This window comes from Canis lupus, chromosome 26 (genome assembly GCF_011100685.1).
Source record: "Canis lupus familiaris isolate Mischka breed German Shepherd chromosome 26, alternate assembly UU_Cfam_GSD_1.0, whole genome shotgun sequence".
NCBI lineage: Eukaryota > Metazoa > Chordata > Mammalia > Carnivora > Canidae > Canis > Canis lupus.
This window is the reverse complement of record NC_049247.1, coordinates 10755534-10775830: the sequence shown is the minus strand read 5'-3', so window position 1 is coordinate 10775830 and position 20297 is coordinate 10755534. Positions and strand designations below refer to the sequence as shown.

Sequence of the window (20297 nt, the reverse complement as noted above, 5' to 3'; positions counted from 1 at the left end):
TTTAGCGCCTGCCTTTGGCCCAGGGCGCGATCCTGGAGACCTGGGATCGAATCCCGCGTTGGGCTCCCAGTGCATGGAGCCTGTTTCTCCCTCTGCCTATGTCTCTGCCTCTCTCTCTCTCTCTGTGTGTGTGACTATCATAAATAAATTTTAAAAAAATGAACTTAAATGTCTGCCAAATGCTGAAAAGACATTAGCAGGATGTTTCCCTCCTTCCTTTGGGATACTCTGAGTCACTTACTTTATTCATTGTTATAGGTCTTAATCCACTACATCTGTACCACTGACCATACAGTTGTACACAGTTCTTCATTTTTATTTAAGGGATTCAGATGGTGTACCTCTAGGTGTATCATAAACCCCTGAGGATGAAGCAGTGTCTTATGGTCTCCTGTCTATGTCTCTAGTGCAAGCTGGGGCATCTAGAAGGGTCTGGTCACTAGTTGTCGACTGAGTGGATGTGAATGCGGAGCAGTCATTCTTCCTTCAAGGGCTCTTTCCTTTGCCCATGTTCTGGACAAGAGCTGTGGTACATACCAACACCAGCTCACTGGCACCACACCAGCTAGGGATCCTACAGTTCAATTCTACTGACATTACCTGGAGCCAGTGCAGACCTCACATGTTAAAGGGTGAGCTCCCAGCAAGACTGTCTCCTCCTCAGATGCTAGCTGCGAGTGGGGTCCTCAGAATACTTGTACTGCCCCCTACCAATGTGGCTACAAATTCAGGGGTTTCCATGATCCCCCGTTTAGGTTCAATAACCTGCTAGAATAACTCACAGAACTCATGAAAATACCATACTTACAATCACCATCTTATTATAAAGGATACAGATGAACAGGCAGCTGAAGAGATACACAGAAGGGCTGAAAGAGTCCCGAGTGCAGAAGCGCCCCCTTCCCCATGGAGTTAGGATGCATCATCTTCACAATGCACTGCTATGTTCACCAACCAGGAAGCTTTCCAAGCTTTATTGTCCACAGAAATTTATTGGGGTTTCATTACAAAGGCATGATTAATTAAATCATTGGCCATGAGCTTGAACTCAATCTCCAGCCCTCTCTCCTCTTGGGAGGTTAGGGGGGATGGGGCTGAAAGTTTCAATCCTCTCATCACATGCCTGGCATTGCTGGCATGACCAATCTCTCCTTTGAAACGCTGCCCAAAACTCGTTAGCATAAACTCAGGGATGGTTGGAAGGGGCTCCCTATGAATGCAAAAGACTCTCCTATCGGGAAATTCCAAGTGGTTCTAAAGCTCTGTGCCAGGAGCTGGGGACAAATGACTAGATACATTATTATATGACAGTTGGTATAGTGGTATATGGGGTAGCATTAAAACTATAAGTGGATATTTGAGGTTAAAATGCTTAGACATTCAAGTATCTGTGAAACTAAAACCAGAGCATAAAGTCTTGAGATTTGGCAAGAAGACACTCATGGTTGGGGGCAGGGGGATCGGTAGACTCAGAAGGAAAGACAATAGGTTATTATGTATGTAAGGTGACAGTTATAATCCAAGCCTTTGGAGAGTTTAAAGGGCTAAGAAGACTGTTGGCTTGCCACTGGCTGGGAGACTTTCAACTCAGCAGGTGCAGACAGGGTTTTGTGTGCAGAGGGAAACAGACAGGAGGCAGGCAAGGTGGAGGAGCATAAGAGCAAGATCATGGAATTATAAGAACCAAGGAGCAGGTAAAGGGCATCCCTTTGGGAATACGGAGAGCTCCCTCTGCTAAGGCTTGAAGGAAAAGGAAGGAGCTAATTGGAAAACACACAGTAGTTGACAGCAATATGGTGCCCAAGAAGCTGGATGAAAGCAGATATTTTTGGTAAGGTGGGTCACTTGCAGGGTGAGTGTTCAGCAGGGTGACACGAGAAAGTACGTGATGGTCTTGACTTCAAGAGGGGTCGAAGAAGCGAGGGAAGGAGTAGTGGAGATTGTCAAGGGAAGAGTGGAACTGGTGGTGCTTCTTATACAGCGAATTGATTCTTTAAAAAGCAGCTGCCAGATGACCTCTAGAAGTCTCTTCTAACATGATCATTCCAGGATTCTATGACTGTTGAGTGAGAACATCTCATTGACAATAGGATACATCCCAATTCCACAACTTCCTGGTGTCTGCACTGTCTAGAGAGAAAGAAATAGATGTGCGAGAATAATAACTGCCTAAGCAGTTTAAAACACTGGTTAAAAGAGCCAGAAAAAAAAAGAAAGAAGTGTATCTGAGAGGGTTAGTGTTACCAGAGACAATTTTTGGGATACTGGTTATAGTGCAGATCTTGACAACTAAAGCCAACTCCAGAGTTGAGTGGTTCTTCTAAAGCTGGGTTCTCACTTGGGGGCAATTTTGCTCTCCATGGGACAAGAGGCAATGTCTTGAGACATTTTTAATCGTCACAACTGGGTGGCATCTAGAGGTTAGATTTGGGATGCTGTTCAACACCCTACAATGTACAGGTTAGCATCCCCCCCTCCCCGCCCCAACAGAATTATCTGGTCCAAATGTCAGTAGTTGCTGAGGCTGAGAAAACCTGCTTTGAAAGAACCCCGAGAAAGAGTCTGGTGGCAGGTGTCTTGGTAGGAGGTGGAGCTTTGGACAGGTGTGACGGACACTCTTGGTCAGCTGACCCAACCTCTATTCGCAATGAAGGACCACCCCCCTCCCCAGTTTTTGGAGTCACTGTTATGGGGAGCCACATGACCATTCTAGGCAATGAAATGCAAGAGAATTTGCTGGATGAGGCTTCTAATAAGATACCCCGGGTAAGTATCATCCCCTTTGCTGTTCTTCCTGCCTGGACCGAAGCCTGCCACCTGGAAGTGCAGAACCAACAAAACTAAAATCAACAAATGAAGAAGGTGGAGCCAGAAAGAGCTAGTGATGCCCCAGGGGACATTTGGCAATGTCTGCAGGCATTTTTGGTGGTCCCAATGGTGGATACTCTAGTGGATAGACACAAGGGATGCTGCTCAGCATCCTATACTGCCCAGGACAGCCCTCGGCCCAAAGAGCTCTCCAACCCCTAGATGCCAAGTGTGCCACAGTGGAAAAATCCTGCTTGTAGAGAAAGCACAGTGGAGCTGTTGCCTGAGTCCTAGATCACCTGCCTTAGGATTTCTTGCAATGGGAATTTAAAAAAAAAAAAACAAAAAAACACCTGTTTTGTTTTATTCTCAACTCCTGAGTTGGGCTGTTATTTGAGACTGAATGAATTCCAAGTTGCTACAGCAGGAGAAGCTCTTGATTTTAGCTTGTCACAGGGTAATCTCCAGGGGAAACTTTCTTTAGATTATTCTTACTGGCACTTTCCAGGATTGCACGGGATATCCAGTTCCATCTTTGAAACAGAAGGAGGACAACCATTCGGTAGCGTCTTTTGCTAGGAGATGCCAACACCATCGGTCCCCTCCACCCACGTCACCAGTAGGTTCAGCTGGATCCAAGATCACGGGCCTAAAGGAGTCAGAAGCATTACATGCTTTTTAAAACCAGTGGCCTCAGAATCGGGGGCCCAGTCTACTCTTAGCCCTAAGACAATGTGTCCTATGTTTTAGATGCCGGTGATTCAAATGTACTGATACAGCTCAAAGTGATTTTCTCGAATTCAATTATATTTGTCAATAGTATTTCGAAAGCTGTTAATTATCATACACAGGACAGCATAATATAAAGCTCTCCTTCCTGTTAGGTCAGCTGAACGATGCTGCAGAATTTAATCAACTGTAAGGTCACGTGGGTCACGCCCATGGTAGCCAGCCCATGGTAGCTTGTTCTGGCTTTCTTCTCCCCTATTCTTTCTCAAATCTTTTTTTCTTTCCTCTCTTTCCTTTTGTTTCCTTTGGTTTTTGTGCTTTGCCGGGAGCACTGAATAGACATAGTAAGATTCCCTGCTGTTCTTGAAGGATAGCATTTTTGTGGGTGCGGGATGCAGGTCTGAAAGGGTAGATAAAATCTGATCTAATAAAACTCCCATAGGATGAATTAACCTTGAAGGAATGGTAGCATTATTTCTCAGGGACATACTTCTGACCCCTACACCTCTAAGATCTGCTAACCAATCTATGCTTTTCCCTCCAACCTAGGAAGATGGAAGCGACCACCCAGGGACCTGTACCTTGATCCTTCCTTCTCTCTTCCTCCTGGATTACATTCTCTCCCACCCTACCCCGGCTCAGGATTTCCTCTTCAGAGACTATGGGAGGTTCTGGTGGTTGGCACCCTTCCACCCTTACCCACTGCCCTCCTCAGTTTCACGTGGGGAGTAAAGAATCACGACCCCATAGGGGAGAACCCAGGTCATTGGAATAGCGCTGGAGGGAATCAGGTTAAGAAAAGGAGGCAGGGGGCGCCTCGGTGGCTCAGGTAGCTTCCTTCAGCTCAGGTCATGATCTCAGGGTCCTGGAATCAAGTCCCACATCGGGCTCCCTACTTAGCAAGGAGTCTGCTTCTCCTTCCCCTCCACCTCTCTCAAATAATTAAATAAAATCTTTAAAAAAAAAAAAAGGAGAGGGCAGGGTTTAGGGCACCTGGTTTTCTGGATCTGGGTCAGTAGGAAGTTCCTCACAGTCTCATCCTCAAAGTTGTAATTGACTGTCCAGAAGACACAGAGCTGCTGATATTTTGTGACCAACTCAAGGACCGTCCGGAAACCTTCTGCAGTGTCGAAATTCTCTGCCCCACTCCCCTGCTCCCAGGCGTAGATGGTGAGCAGCTCCAAGGCGTACTTTGGGGGCAGAGACCCCTTTTTCTTCAGTTTCCTTTCACACTGAGGGAAGAAGGGAACGTCAGACAATACTAGTGAAAGCAGGGAGGTGCAGTGAGATTAAAGAGCCCTGCAGAGGCCATACATTCATGGCCTCTGGGGCCACAGCAGGGCAACTGAGTCACGGGACACAGTGCTGATGGGACTGGTCTGTGGGAAGTCTGAGCAGGGCAGCCTGGCAGGTGCTCGCTTAGCAGCATGCAGATTTCTGGGTCGGGCTTCGGCCACATATGATTCCCTAGAGTTATAATATAATACAGTGACCACTTACAAAACACCTACTGTGTGTTGACTGTGGAGACAGACATTTTACGTGGCATTTATAATCCTAATTCTTAACCCCAGCAAGCAGGCATAAATCAACGTTTCTGACGAAGACAGGAGCCGTGGGGTGGGGAAGTGACTCGCTCAAGGTCACACTGTAGCCCCAAGCCCTCTGAGCACCCTGGGGCTGGGGGGTACCTACGGCCATCTCTCTGAGTTTCTGGGATGGAAACCACAGAGCTCAAGGAGCTGTACCCAAGAAGGAGACATCTCAGCAAAGAGCTGATGCTGTGCTAGACGTCGGCCGTCATGGAAATACTCAGAAGCTCCCCTGCATGCAAGAAAGTGATGGAAGCGAAGGGAGGCTAACCATTATAGAAAATGACCCTGCCTGTAGCTTCACCTTGTCTTCAAGGATGGCACCTGCATGTACTACATGTGGGGGCCGAGCAAGAGGTAAGCCATGCTGGTGACCTGTGGGCATGTGATCCTAATCTCCCCCACCCTTTGTAGGAAGAATAACTGGGATTCCTAGGTGTCAGAGCAAAGACAAAATAAACCATACATGGCAGCTTTGATGGTAGGGGGTGCTCTGTACACCACCCAACTTAATGGGGTTGGTGATAACTCCACAGCGATGTGCAGGATTAGTGGACAGATTCATGAAAGTGGGTCAGCCCCCAGCATTTAAGAGTGTGGGTAAAGGAAGGACTTGGTGAGTCCCGGGTGAATGGTCACAGCACAGGATAAAAACAATTCTAGATACCTGCAACAAGAGCGATCATACCTGTTTGTACCAGTGCTTCACCAGACGAATTAAATCCTTCACTTTGGTGGGCCGGGAGGCCACAAAGCTGCATTGCAGCTCCGTGAAACAGGTGGAAAACTCTCCTCCCTCAGCATTTGAGGATTTATACAAATTGATGAGCTCAGTGTAGATCTTGGGGCTGGGTGGGGAGCCAGAATTCACCTGACCTAGTATGGGGGAGACATTTAGTTTATGCTTTAATTATGTATAAAAGTAACCATTTTCAAACATTTTTGACCACTAATTCTGGGAAATGACTTTGAATTCTATTAGTATATTTGGATTTTTGCTGTCTAAGATACTGGAAGCATCACCAGAGTGATGAGATATTTTTAAAAACTATGTGGTCTATAGGAATATTGGTGCTATTATTAAGGTTAATTATCTAGATTTGTACAGGCCGGTACTATAGCCACCAAACAATGTGGTTATTTGCATTCAAATTAACTGAGGGAAATTAAATTAAAAATTTAGTTCTGCAGTCCCACTAGCCACATTTCAAGCTCTCAGTAGATATAGAACATTTCCATTATCACAGAAAGACTTTTTAGACAGCACTGATTGGGAGTTTGCTAACTATGGCCAATAGGCCAAGGTGGCCCACTTCTTGTTTTTGTAAATAAAGTTTTATTGGAACACTGCCATGCTCCTTTGTTCATGTATTGTCTATGGCTGCTTTCAGGGTACAATGGCAGAGTTGAGTGGGTGTAACAGGTACTACACAGTCCTCAAAGCTGAAAATACTTGCTACTTTACCTTTAAAAAAAATAGCCAAAAAAAAATAGCCAACTCCTAATCTATACTGTTATTTCCTCTCTAGAGACACTAATAACCATTCAGAGGGAAGGTATCACAGTCTTCTTGATTCTGATTTGAAAAATGCCTAAAATAGCCTTGGTTCCTTTTGCTACAACATTATGGATCTGTCATTCATGAACTGAATTTCCAAAGCAGATTGAAGGCCCCAGATTTCCTGTCTTTGCCCTAGAATTCTTCCCAGGCTGTTCTTTAATTTCACTAATACTTGTGGCATTTTATCTATAAATGTGTACAGAATTCCTGTGTACCCCATTCTTTAATAGGTATTGTGAGCGATATCACAGGAAGATAAGAATATAAGGAATATAAGGAATGTGGTCCTGGCCATCCTCTGGATACTTAGGTAAGAGAGGACATGTGAACACGTCTACAGGTCTAAAGGACTGCTGCCATTACTCGTGCCACCTGCTGGGGGCACTAGATCTACAAGCCATTACTAGGTCATGTGGCTTTCCTTCCACCTGCCTTGCCCCATCAAGGCAGAACCATGTCTTCCTCCTCCAGGAGCTAAGGTCTGGGGTTCTCACCGAGCACATTAAATGCAGGCAACACATCAAAGTTCACACTTTCGTTGAGCACTTTGGATTTCAAAGAGAAGCTCAGCACCCTGGGAGCCTTCCATTTTGAAATCTCAAACTTCACTGCAAACTCTTTCTCCTGCTGACAGGCTACTAGCTGTTTATGGATTTCCTTGATGATACGGCATCTCTCGTTTTTTTGGGAGGTGTAACTTTTAAGCGAGTCTGGGAACACGACGAGGTCGGCATCGGAGCCAGTCTTCAGAGCTGTGCCTTTGCCGGTCGACCCTCCCTGGTGAAGAAAGACAAGCTGAGATCCAGCATTTTCTAGATCCTGAGCCCCTTACCTCCAAGGGCTGGCAGAAGTGGGCTAATTAATGATGTTGCCAAGGGTCGTTCCAGGTTAGGGTCCAGTTAGGGCTGAATCCAAAGCAGAGCGTTCAACTTTTCAAACAAGTAGTTTGGTTTGAGAAAGGTTTTCTCATGCCCCTTGATGAGCTTATTGACATACAAACAACTGAGAGGGCTAGTTATAAATTACCCACATCTCCAGTCAACTTCCTAAAGATTCCTCCCTAACAGCATTTAGCTTTGTATGAATTCCTGTGACCTGAGAGAAATCAAACTGGATGCGATCATTGCATTAGAAGTTCCTCATCTGTTCCCTGATTTTTTAAAAAAGATTTTATTTATTTATTCATGAGAGACACAGAAAGAGAGAGAGGAGAGAGAGAGAAAAAGACAGAGAGAGAGGCAGAGACACAGGCAGAGGGAGAAGCAGGCTCCGTGCAGGGAGCCCGATGTGGGACTCGATCCCGGGACTCCAGGATCATGCCCTGAGCCAAAGACAGACACTCAACCACTGAGCCACCCAGGTGCCCCTGTCCCCTGATTCATGTTTCCTCTTGCAAGCTGGGGATCACGGGATGAATATTCATAATTTAGGTGGGGCTCTGCAAACTTTCTGTAAGGAGTCAGATAGTAAATGTGGGCTATATGTGTCCCTGCCACATAGGCTTCTTCACTTCCTCCTCCCTTCCTCATTCTCTTCCTCCTTACCTTTCTGCTCTAACAACTCTGTTAGGCACAACTCCTTAGCTGACAGGCTTCTTTGAGGGCAAACTGGGGAGAAGCCAGCTGCCCCACAGAGAACAATCCCAGTGCCTGATGCGGGGCACACCCCTTAGACTTGCTGCCCTCGTTCCTTCAAAAAGCTCACTCGATTTTTATAGAGAACACATCTGTTTTACCCATGGGCAGGAAATGCCTGGCAGCAGGTTAGAGGCGAGGGGAGGGTGTTATGTTCCCTGTATACAGATGCTCAAACCCGCTTCATTCATGCAGCTGCTTTGTGAGTGTTGACCTTTGCTGGCCAACAGATGTAGGAAGTGTGTCACCCCATGGATAAGAATCACCGTATCTGATGAATCTCTAGTTCAGTTGATGAGACTTATCATGCTGTGGTCATTAAAACATGAAAGAGGTCATTTTTTTGGCTCAGTACACACTGAGCTTGGAACTGGTAGTGGTTTGAATGGTAGCACCTCCAATAGATCTGCCGGGAACTCAAGAACCTAACTTAGCTCAACAAAGGGTCTTTGTAGATGTAATTGAGTGAGGGGTCTGGGGACCCTAAATCCAATGGCAAATGTCCTTAGAAGACAAAAGAAAGAAGAGGAGACCTGCAGGGGAGAGGTGATGGGGAGACAGAGGCAGAGACGGGAGAGCTGTAGGTCCAGGCCAAGGCCACTAAGGGCCACAGCAGCCCCAGGAAGCTCATACAGGGCCACAGGTATGTTGTCAATGAAGGAAGCAGTGCGCAAGCACTTCTCCCCGCCCCGTGGAGAGCTGGGGTTCTGGGTGCCCATCTCACCTGCTCCCCCCCTCACTCCCTCATCCCTCGCCCTCTGCCCTACCTCCAGGGGCAGAGCCAGGCACTGCAGAGGAGCTCCTGGGACCCCTTTGCTCCCTGCCCGTAAGACCCTGTAGGAGAAAGGCCAGTGCTCACCTTGACGGTCTTCTGAACCTTTGTAGCTGAATGTTGGAAGCAATTTTTTTGAAGGAATTTACAGATGAAGTCAACAGCTACCGCGATTTGGCCTAGGAAGTTTTTGTTGGGCTGTAGAAAGTCCTTGATAAACTTATCTAGAAGATGGCCCGGGGTTGCGTACAGCGGCGCTGGCTGGGAAGGCAGAAGAACACTCAGCACTGGCACCACACACCGTGAGAACATACCGGAGAGGTAGGGTAGTGCCCAAGACCCTCCCCCCCCCAAAATGAATCTTGTGAACTGTTCCTTCCTCCCCCCAGGAGAGATCTGACCCCCCCCCACCACCCCCGACTGGAAGCTGTTCTGGGTGTGGCACTGCCTTCTGTGGCCCGTCCCTTTTAACCTCAGAGGCTCCCTTTGTCTCCCATTGGCGGCAGGGACTGCTGCAATGATCACACGCGCATGCCCTCTCAGGCTTTATCAGCTTCTGTTGCACACACATGCCTGAGGAGATTGTTTTCCTAGGGCTGCCCTAACAACACCCTCCCCCCACCCCGGGGTCGGGGGCTTCCAAGAGCAGAAATGTATTCTCTCACCGTTCTAGAGACTAGAGGTCTGTGCTCAAAGCGTCAGCAGGGCCAGGCGCTCTCTGGAGGCTCTAGGGGAGGAGCCTTCCTTGGCCCTTCCAGCCTCCGGAGGCTCCAGCAATTCCTAGTCCTCTTGGGCTTGGAGACACGTCACTCTGGTCACTGACTGTCGTTACACAGTCTATTCTCCCCACTGTGTGTGTCTGCGTGCTTTCTTATGAGGACACCAGCCACTGGAGTCAGCTCCTGCTAATCCAGGGTGACCTCATCTTAACTAATGACACCTGCAAAGACCCGACTTCTAAAAGAGGTCACATTCTGAGGATCCAGGTGAACATGAGGGAGGCCGGAGCATCAGGGTTATGTAGAGAGATTGAGGGCTAGAAGCGTTAAAGCAAATTAGATTTGTGTTATTTTCAGCCTTGAAATTTGTGGTTTTCTTTCCTTTTCCTTTTCTTTCTTTCTTTCTTTCCCTCCTTCCCTTCCTCTTTTCCTCCTACTTTCCCCCCTTCCTTCCTTCCTTCTTTCCCTCCTTCCTTCCTCCCTTCCTTCCAGTGCTAAGAGGAAATAAACATGATGTTCTGTATAAACACTGTCCTTTTGCTGGTGAGGACAGACAAGATGAGCAGGGGCAGGGTGGTCAGCTTGAAAGTTGAAGGTCAACCTTGGCTGCCTCCAGATATTCTTAGGGAAACTCACAGTTGCTTGAAGGCAAATTCATGGCCAGTACTGTCCTTTGCACAGGGCTGAGTATGGGGGAGGGGGGTGCGTGTTCACGTATATGTGCCCTCCAGTGTCCAGATGCCCTGATGCAGCAGTTTATGGGCCTGAATCCCCTCTGATAGCTCTCTCTCTTGAGAGGAATGGCCTCCTAGTTCTGGAAACAGAGGCCGATTGGGTAGAAAACAAGAAGAGCAAAACCTGGCATCAAAAGTTGGCTTAGATGCATGAGAACTAAATGCAGTGTGGGCTCCTAGGCTGGGGAAAGCTGGCTATCGAAAACATTCTTTGGGGATGCCTGTGTGGCTCAATGGTTGAGCACCTGCCTTTGGCTCAGGTTGTGATCCCAGGGTCCTGGGATCGAGTCCCACATCGGGCTCCCCATAGGGAGTCTGCTTCTCCCTCTGCCTATGTCTCTGCCTATCTCTCATGAATAAATAAATACAATCCTAAAAAAATTATTCAGATAATTGGCAAGATCTGGAAATGGACTATAGCTGGGTGGTAATAATATATTCATCTTAATTTCTGGAATTCGATCATTACGTGTGGTTAGCTAAGAGAACGTCCTTATCTGGCAGCCGACTCCAAAGGCTCAGTATAAACAAGATACACAACATTGATGATGATGATGATAATGATAAGTGTGTGCGCTCACACATACATATAGAACACAGCTAAAGTGGTCAAAGGTTAAACATTTGGGCATCCAGGCAGATATAGGGGCTCACTGAACAAGTTTTACAACTTTTCTATATGTTTGAAAGGTTTCAGGATAAAGTTGGGGGGAGGGTAGAAATATTTTTTAAAAATCTGCTTTAGGAAACCTGGAAAATTGAGGTCAGGGAGCAAAGACCAGAGTCCAGTGAAAGTCAGGACAAGGAGTGTCCAGAAGGACACCACGTTCCTTCTGGATCCAGGCGGGAGCTCCCCATCCAAAAGGTCCTTCCCATCCACGGTCCCAGGCATTTGGGAAACTCATTTACATCTCCCGTCTTTGCTCAGTTGGCCCTCAATGTGCTATGCCCAACAGAATGTAGATCCAAGCCTACCACACCTTGGATGTAAATTAGTCCCATGTCTGTTAAAGGTGGAATTTGGTTGATCTATGTGGCCTCAAAAGACACCTTTGTCCTACTGCCATCTCATGACCCCCAGAAAATGGAACGGATTCAGTGGCCTAGACTGATAATGTCCTCGTTGGATCGTCCTTCTCCAATAAGCTCTGGGAGTGCAGGGGCATTCTGTGGGGGTAGATTTGCTTCCCCTGTTTGGGCAGAGGGCGGCTGCCCTGCACTCACTGGCACTCTGCTCAGTGCGTCCGTCACCGCCAATCCACCTGCTTTCTCTCCTGCAGCAGTTAATTGAAATCTGCTGGTGCCCTTCTCTCTTTGTTCAGTTTTGCTCTTTACCATCATTTAAACAGAAAAAGGTGGCCCATCATGGTGTGTTATCAATGGAATTATGTCCTGCTAAAAGATATGTTGAAGTCCCAACCTCTGATACCTGTGATTGTGACCTTATTTGGACTTAGGGTCTCATATGAGGTAATCGAAGTGAAGATGAGGTAAGCACTAGCTGGGTTAAGCACTAATCCAATAGGACTGGTGTCCTTATAGGAAGAGGAGGGAGACACAGACATGCAAGGAAGGCATTGCGAAGACACAGCACAGGAGTCCATGTGGCAACAGAGGCAGAGATGAGGGAGGGACGTGGCCACAAGCCAAGAGCACCAGCAAGCACCAGAAGCAAGGAAGGATTCTTCCTGGAGCCTCCAGAGGAGCACAGGCTTGCCTACACTTTGACCTTGGACTTCTGTCAGCCACCAGTGTATGACACTTTGTCACAGCAACCCTAGGAAATCTACACATGGTGCTCTTGGGTAAGACTGCAGTCTGGGTGTCAGGACACCCCCCTCCCCCCAGCATGACATGAGCTGTACTTGTAAAGCTCTCTTACCAGAACATTCCATGATGGTCCAGGTGACTCATTCGGGCTGAGAGCAGACAACCAGCTCTGAGCTTCTTGCTTTAGCAGTTGCCAAGATGCGTTATCTTTGCTCACATTATTGGTTGGGTCAGTTGGATCCAAGATTACTGGCCTGCAAATTCCATTAGATTAAAAAATCAGTAGAGCTGCATGTGGAAGAAGAAATCCATGTTGGGGAAAGAGGACTGGAGGAGGAGGGTGTCTGGTAATCTGGACTCGAGAGCCCGCGCTTCCTTTCGGTTGCTCAGGTGCTTTGTCTGAGATGTCTAGACCCTCTGCTCCTGCCCTCTCTGCTTTGTCTGAGATGTCTAGACCCTCTGCTCCTGCCCTCTCTGCTTTGCAGTTATGTTAATAACATAATAAAATGGCTAGCCCCTTCCTTCTACAAGAGGAAGCACCTGGCCAGTGTTTTGGGGACAAAATATGGTGATGGTCTGAAATGTGAAAAGCATTGGTCAGGCTCTCCTCTTTCAGACACACCCCATTTTGCTTGCCTCGCCACCGCTGCTGGCATTTTTTTGGTGCATCCCTGGCTGGGGAGGATGGGACTGAGCCCTCATTCTAAGGGGTACAGCCTGGCTTGCAGACAAACAGATAAAGAGAGAGGGTGGAGAGAAGCTTGGTACCTCGACGACCGGAGCTGGCTCAGCAGAATATTCCGGACAGTCTCATTCTCAAAGTTGTAGTTGACTATCCAATAGACACACAGCTGCTCCTGCTGTCTGATTAGCCCCAGGACAGTTCTGATGCCTTCGGCTATGTCAAAGTTTTCTGCTCCGCACCCCTGTTCCCAGGCATAGACTGTCAGGAGCTCTAGGGCATACATGGTCAGCAGAGGTGAACCTTTCAGCTTTTCCTGGCACTGTGGGAGAAGAGACAGGCTGTGGCTGATCTGGGGACCTTCCCCCTGTGCCAGGGGCCTGAAATCAAGGAATCAGAAGTCTATAGGAAGTCACCATCTCCCACCAGTGACTAAAATGAAGCCATGCCTAAAATTCGATGGATTTTAGTATCAAGTGTTGGCAAGGATGTGGAGCACCTGAAACTGTCTTATGTTGCTGATGGGAGGGTCATTAGGTACAACTATTTGAGAAAACTAATGTTGGCAGTACTTCCTAAAGTTAAATATATGTATTATTATATATATTTAATATACTATATATATTATGTGATGACATATAATGCTTTATGTACTATATAATATCGTATATAGTCTGCATATGAATTTATTATGTACACATTTTTGCATACATAATATCACAATATATGTAACTATATATACACACATATCCTATTCCTTATAACCCAGGACTCCCACTCCCGCATATTTACCCAAGAGAAGTGAGTGCTTAAATTCACAAAAAGACAAGTAGGGGAATATCCATAGTAACCTAATTTGTAATAGCCCCAGTTTGGAAATGATCCAAATGTCCATTAGCAGAATGGATAACTGTGTGGTATATCAAGACAACAGAATCCTACAGAACAACAAAACACCACAACTACGTTCAAAAAGAGAGATCTCTTAGATGTCACTTTGAGCAAAAGATGCAGCATACGTATGGTACCATTCCATTGATTTCAAGTTCAGAAACGAGCAGAACTGATTTGTGGTGACAGACATTAGGACATTGGTCATTTAGGGGGAGTATTAACAGGGAAGGGGCTTGAAGCAGCTGCCAGATGCAGGAAAGGTGCCCTATTTTGATCTGGATGTTGCTAAAAAGGATATAAAAGTGCATGGACCTGGGGGGACCTGGGTGGCTCAGTTGGTTAAGCATCTGATGCTCATTTTTAAAAATTTTTTAAAAAGATTTTATTTATTTATTCATGAGAGTCATACAGAGAGAGGCAGAGACACAGGCAGAGGGAGAAGCAGGCTCCCTGCAAGGAGTCCAATGTGGAACTGGATCCCAGGACCCCAGGATCACACCTGAACCAAAGGCAGACACTCAACCACTGAATCACCCAGGTGCCCCAGCATGTGACTCTTGATTTGAGCTCAAGTCATGATCTCAGGGTCCTGGGATGGAGCTCTGTGCTCAGTGGGGAGTCTGCTTGAGAGTCTCTCTCTCTCCCTCTACCCCTCTCCCCACCTTTCTCAATAAATAAAATCTTCACAAAAAATGCATTGATCTCTGTACTTAAGAGTGTTTTACTTTGCTGGATATGGATGATCTCGGTTAAAAGGAATTGGACGACAGCACTAGATCCGTCATTTGAAAATTACCTGTTGGTACCAATACTTCACCAAGAGGATCAAATCCTTCAGTTTCCTGGGATATTTGTGAAAAAACTTCTGCTGTAGTTCTGTGAAGCAGATGGAAAACTCGCCGGGGTGGGCTTTTGTCATGTCCAAGGCTCTTTTGAGCTCTCGATAGATCTGGGAGCTGGGCTTCTCGCTTAAGCCTGGTGCGAAAGAGAGATGTAGAATCTGTGGTGTGTGGGTGGCCTGCTCTCAGTGAGCCAACTGTGCTGTGGCCTGACAGCACACCTGGGCTACTTCATCTGCAAGAGAACCGGTGCGTTCACCTAAAAGGTGAGGGGTGGCTTGCCTCGCTTGATAATAAAATGACTATCGTGAAAATGGCACGGTGGTGGCCCACGACAAGATCAGCAGAAAGTGAAGGATGGAAAACACAATTATAAATGAGGAAGGGGCGGGGCGCCTGGGTGGCTCAGTGGTTGAGTGTCTACCTTTGGCTCAGGACATGATCCTGGGGTCCTGGGATCAAGTCCCACATCAGGCTCCCTGCAGGGGGCCTCCTCCCTCTGCGTGTGTCTCAGCCTCTCTCTCTCTGTGTCTTTCATGAATAAATAAGTAAAATCTTTAAAAAAATAAATAAATAAACAAATGAGGAAGGGGAAGTTCCAAATTAGTAGGGAAAGAGGGCTTCTTTAACAAAGGGTATTGGGACAGCTGGCATATACCTGGAAGGAAATAGGGTTTATACACTGCATAGAATATATTCTGCTATTGAGCCCAGCTGGTGAATGTTGTTCCAGAGAGTCAAGGGTACAGGGACTCTGAGGGGGCGGTAAGGTGAAGGTAAGGTAAAGGCAGGGTGCTGGAGGCCAGCAGGTGGTCACAGGCGCCCCCAGAACTGGACCCTGCAATGCCAGGTAGTGGTTTTCAAACTGGCGGGCCAGTCAGAATCCTGCTGCACTGCTAATGTGGAGCATGGGCTCAGGAGCCTCTCAAGGCCACCCTAGCTCTGCAGGAGGTCTGATACCCAAGTGGAGGGGGCTCAGGCCCCTCTTTTTTAGAGGTAATGCTGATACCCATAGAAGTTTGAGAACCACTGGTGAGGGAGTGAAGAAGCAGATGCCAGGGAGGGGAGGGATGTCAATAGGTCACAGAATTTCACCAGGATTCCCACTCTTGCTAGCTGAGCTCCACTGTTTACAAGCACATTTTAAAAACACATAAACGACCGAAGCCAGTCGCCAGCTTGTTCCTTTCATTCACTCGGACAGATACTTAAGAATTCCCCCCAGTAGGTTGCTTTTCTCAGAAAGCAATCCTTATTGCGTCCTTTCCCAGGGGGCTCTTGGTTAGGAATGCGCGGTTCTCGCGCCATCTGGTGGCAACTTCTGGCTACCACGTGCGAGAAAGAGCGGGTTTCTCCTTTTCACACCATCCTTGCATGTTGGGGTGCACCCAGCAGAGGGCGCTCTGGCCCAGTCTCCAGCCACCATTCTCTTGAACAAGAGAGAAAATAGGATTTCCTAAGAATTCTGAGTCACATGGGATCTCTTCACTTTGACCCAGCCCTTGTTTGAGGTAGTTCTTATCATCCTTAAGGTCCTGTAAAGCAGCCATTTCGAGGCTGATCTTAGAGTTGGCCAAAGCGGCTAAGCGGTGGGACCAGGACAGGAACTGAGGGCTGCCCACCTTCCAAACTGGGGCACTTTTCTCTAAGTTGGTTGTCTGCCTGTGCATGTGAGTCACTGAGCTGTGTGTGTGTTATCTTAAAGGCGTCCTGCCTTGGGGTTTAGAAGATCTGGGCTTTTATTCTAGGTCTTTTATTTTATTTTTAAAGATTTTATTTATTTATTCATGAGACACAGGGAGAGAGGCAGAGACACAGGCAGAGGGAGAAGCAGGCTCCCTGCGGGAAGCCCCATGCGGAACTCCATCCCGGGACCCTGGGATCACACCCTGAGCCGAAGGCAGATGCTCAACCAATGGCCTCCCAGGCATCCCTTATTCTAGGGCTTTTAGAACTGGGTGTGTGAAGAGAGTACGCCTAGCGCAGGAGGGACCTCCTCTCTTGAAGGTATGTGGTCCCTGGCTTTGGGCCATACCAGTGGTGTCTGAACCATCCCCGGCCTAGAGGGCCCACATAGCTGTCTGCTGCCCCTTTCTTTGGCTTTGCTGTCTCGACACACCTCTCCAGACCAGTGCCCTGCACACACCCAGGAGCAAACTCACCCAGAGCATTGTAGGCAGGCAGCACCTTAAAAGTGATGCTCTGCCATTTTGTGGACAGCTGGAAGATGAGCCCATCTCTGAACCTCTGGACCTCCATTTTGGCCGGCAGCTTCATGGCGAGCTGACAGGCTTTCAGAAGCTGCCAGATCTTGTTGAGGATTTTATCTTGGCTTCTTTTCTGATCTTGGAACTGCTCAAGGTCACTGACAAAGATGACAATCATCCCATCTGAGTTGCCCCTCAACACTGTTTTCCTGCCATAGGAGCCACCCTGCCAGTGACAGAGATGCAGATGTGAGACTCTGGAGCCTTTGGGGGTCCCCCAATGCCCCAGCAAGCAGTAGTATTTCTCAAATCAAGCAAAAGCCACAAATGTCACCATAGTCTTTAAAAACTGAGTGGCAGGAGGCCATTTGTCCATCCGAAGACCTGAATCAGGATGCCCACTGTAGCACTTTTCATACAAGCCTCTGACTGGAGGCAGCTCAAATGGCCCTCAGCAGTGGCATGGACAAACGCGGTGTACTCGCACACTGAATACTATCCAGCGTCGAAAGGATAAAGGAACGCTGGCACGCAACAACGTAAACTTCACAGACAGGATGGGGTCAAAGAAACCACACAATAAAGTCACCCCGTGCACGATTTCATTTATATCCGGTGATCAACCTGTCTGGTTTTCCCAGGACAGTCCCAGTTTTAGCACCGAAAGGCCCACGTCTGAGAAAAGCCCTCGGTCTCTGGCAGACCAGGATGATTGGTCACCCTACAATGACGCAAAGTTAAAAAAAAAAAAAGAGGCACAAGGAATCTATGGTGTCAGAGGTCAGGAGAGTTGTTAGGAGGGTTGGTGGGGAGGAACTGGATTGTGGATCGAGAGGCTCTTGGGCGCCAGGAGGCTTTGTTTCTCAATTTGGGCGTAGGTTACACAGGTAGGTTGTTTGCGGCAATCCATCGGGCTGTACATTTAGATCCGTGCCCCTTTCCTAGGTTATATTTTCATTAGGAAAAAGCGAACAGTATCGAGAGGCACGATGGCGTAGTGGTTAAGGGCACATCCTCCCAAGCAGACAATCTGGGCTGAAATTCGAGCTCTGCCTCCAGCTACTAAGTAACTTCCTCCTGCTTCAGGTCCCTCATCTGGGCCAAGGCCCAGGGACACCAAGTGTCCAGGTGTTTCTACTGCTAGGGCTGCTGGGCATGCAGGAGGCGGAGGCCAGGAGGCCTTGGGAGTGCAGGTAAGTAGGGCTCCAGGGCTAGCGAGTGAGTTGAGAGGGGCAGGGGTGCCTCTGACTGCTCCCACCCTAGGATCCTGGCATCTTCCCAGCACCATTTCTTCCCCGAAGGCCCGAAATCTTCAGCCCTGGGATTCCTGCTCCTAGCAGCAAACATTTCTACCTCACGAGAGCCACCCCCTCTTGCCATGGAGAAATCACAGAGCGACCTTTGGGTGGTTTTACTGGATCACCCAGCCTCGGTTTACTCCTCTATAATACGAGGCAGATGGAAACAATAACGGTGAAGAACCGCAGCTCGCTTATTGAGCGCTAACTATGTACCAGGCCCTGTACTAAGAACATTGTATGCTTAAGCCTCATTACAGTTCGAGAGGACTATTACTCCTCTCCCATTTTACAGATTCAGAGACTGAAGCACAGGGGGTTAAAGCAACCTGCCCGGGGGGGTGCACAGCAGTAAAGGCAGAGCTGCTCCTAAACCCCTCCATCGCTTCCGTCGAGGGGGGTTCAAGATGAAGTCTGGTGCACCCAAGGCCTGTCACCCGGAAGGTGCTAGGGACCCTGTCACTCCCCTTCTGGTGGCCATGGAAACTCCTGGCTCCTGGAAGCCCTGATCCCACCCCCCACCCCCACCCCAGCCTTCCACTCACTTGAACCACACTTAGTACGGTGGGGATCTGCTCCGTTTCCTGCAGAGCGGCACAGATGGTGTCCACGGCGTCATCTATCTGTTTCTGGCATTCTCCGTAGGGCCTCAGGGAGTTCTGGATCAATTCGTCCAGCCTCTCTGGCTGCACAGAGTACAGATGCGACCCCCAGATTCCCATTGCTCCTGCCAGAGGCTGTGGTGGCAGCTAACTGAAGAGAGGGAGAGGAGAGGGAGCCACTCCCTTGCCTGGAGCCAGGAAATCAAAACTCATTCAAGAGCCAGGAAACTGCAAATCACAGGGAGAGAGCCTAGAAACCGAAACCCAGAGTGCTCCCGGCTGACTTCCTCAATCTAGATTTCTGCCCACCCCCGCACGGTGGACAGCAGCCTGTCGGCTCCTCCCAGGGCGTCCTTGTGCTCAACCGGATCCTGCAGCCGCCTTAAGGATGCCTGGATAAATGCCAGTGTGTCCTTGAGCACATCGCCAGCTCTATTTGTGCCTCGACTTCCCCATCTGTGAAATGGCATAACAATGGTACTTCTCTCACAGAGTTCCTGTTCGAACGGGGAGGGGGGGAGGAGGATGCTCAGCAAATGCTACCTAAGAAGTTGTTAAGCAAATAATCTTTTTACAGGGGACAGGGGTCATCTTTGGAAGCTCTTTCCCTTTTCCCCCTTGTTAAAAAACAAAATTCAGTGGCGTACATCTGAAGATCTAATTGGCTTTTTTGAATGATTCATAAGTCCGGCAGCATCCCACCTAGCAAGTAGAAAGAGCTCCAAAAGTTGTACACAGTGGAAGGTTTTTATAGGAAGGAGGGCGGGGCAAGAAGCTATGAAGGGGAAAAGAAAGGACGGGTTCAGGCCAGGACATCTTTTTTGGGCCAAAGGACTGGACCGACAGGGTTTTTAACCTGCAGATGACATCACTAGTGCTGATGGGGAAATCTCAGGCTGACTCTTCAAAGGTCCCATTCCAGGCATAGGTTAAAATTGTAATTAAGTCTCGGTTTGCTGTCACTGGGTGGAGGTGAGGGGGCAAATGATTCCATGTGGGGCTTGGTTTTTCCTTTTTCACACCCTTGTCTCTGGGGCCAGGGAAGTCAGAGTCTATGGGGCAGTGAGGGGAAAGGGACCCAGAGAGGGGATTGATTTGCTTGGGGACACACGGAAAGGCAAAGATTAAGCCAGGTTCAGGTTTCAGTTCTGCTGCTGGGTGATGTGGGACACAAAGGCAGAGACGAAATTTAATTTAATTTAATTTTAATAAATTTGTTTTAAAAAAGGAAATAAAGTGAGATAACCTTAGAACCCACAGCCCATTGATAAATCCGTGAGGCAGGCTGAGTATAACATTCTCCAGGAAATCCCCAACTGTCTTAAAGTTAACGCTGCCTCTGGCTCCCTAGAAGGAAAAAAACGACCTCAGCCTGACAATAGCCAGGCCTCCAGGATCCTGGGAGTCTTCTTCAGCATACGGAATCCTTTTGGAACGTCCCTTCTCTTTACTTCCC

The 20297-nt window shown here is 48.0% G+C and overlaps 1 protein-coding gene and 1 long non-coding RNA gene across 2 annotated transcripts; one reads left to right on the top strand and one right to left on the bottom strand.

Annotated features, from left to right (window-relative positions):
* The first annotated feature begins 246 nt into the window (after positions 1 to 246).
* On the top strand, positions 247 to 14328 carry LOC119866156. The gene is made up of 3 exons (XR_005379175.1): positions 247 to 5486; positions 6921 to 7000; positions 12092 to 14328. It is a non-coding gene; the product is annotated as an uncharacterized LOC119866156 (long non-coding RNA).
* Positions 3093 to 18974, bottom strand: OAS2 (2'-5'-oligoadenylate synthetase 2). The gene is given in 10 exon segments (NM_001048134.1): positions 3093 to 3457; positions 4531 to 4769; positions 5818 to 6005; positions 7185 to 7467; positions 9184 to 9357; positions 12432 to 12573; positions 13088 to 13323; positions 14692 to 14870; positions 16897 to 17167; positions 18785 to 18974. Coding segments are annotated over 10 exon segments (2058 nt in total). The 5' UTR covers positions 18962 to 18974; the 3' UTR covers positions 3093 to 3288.
* Positions 18975 to 20297: the final 1323 nt, after the last annotated feature.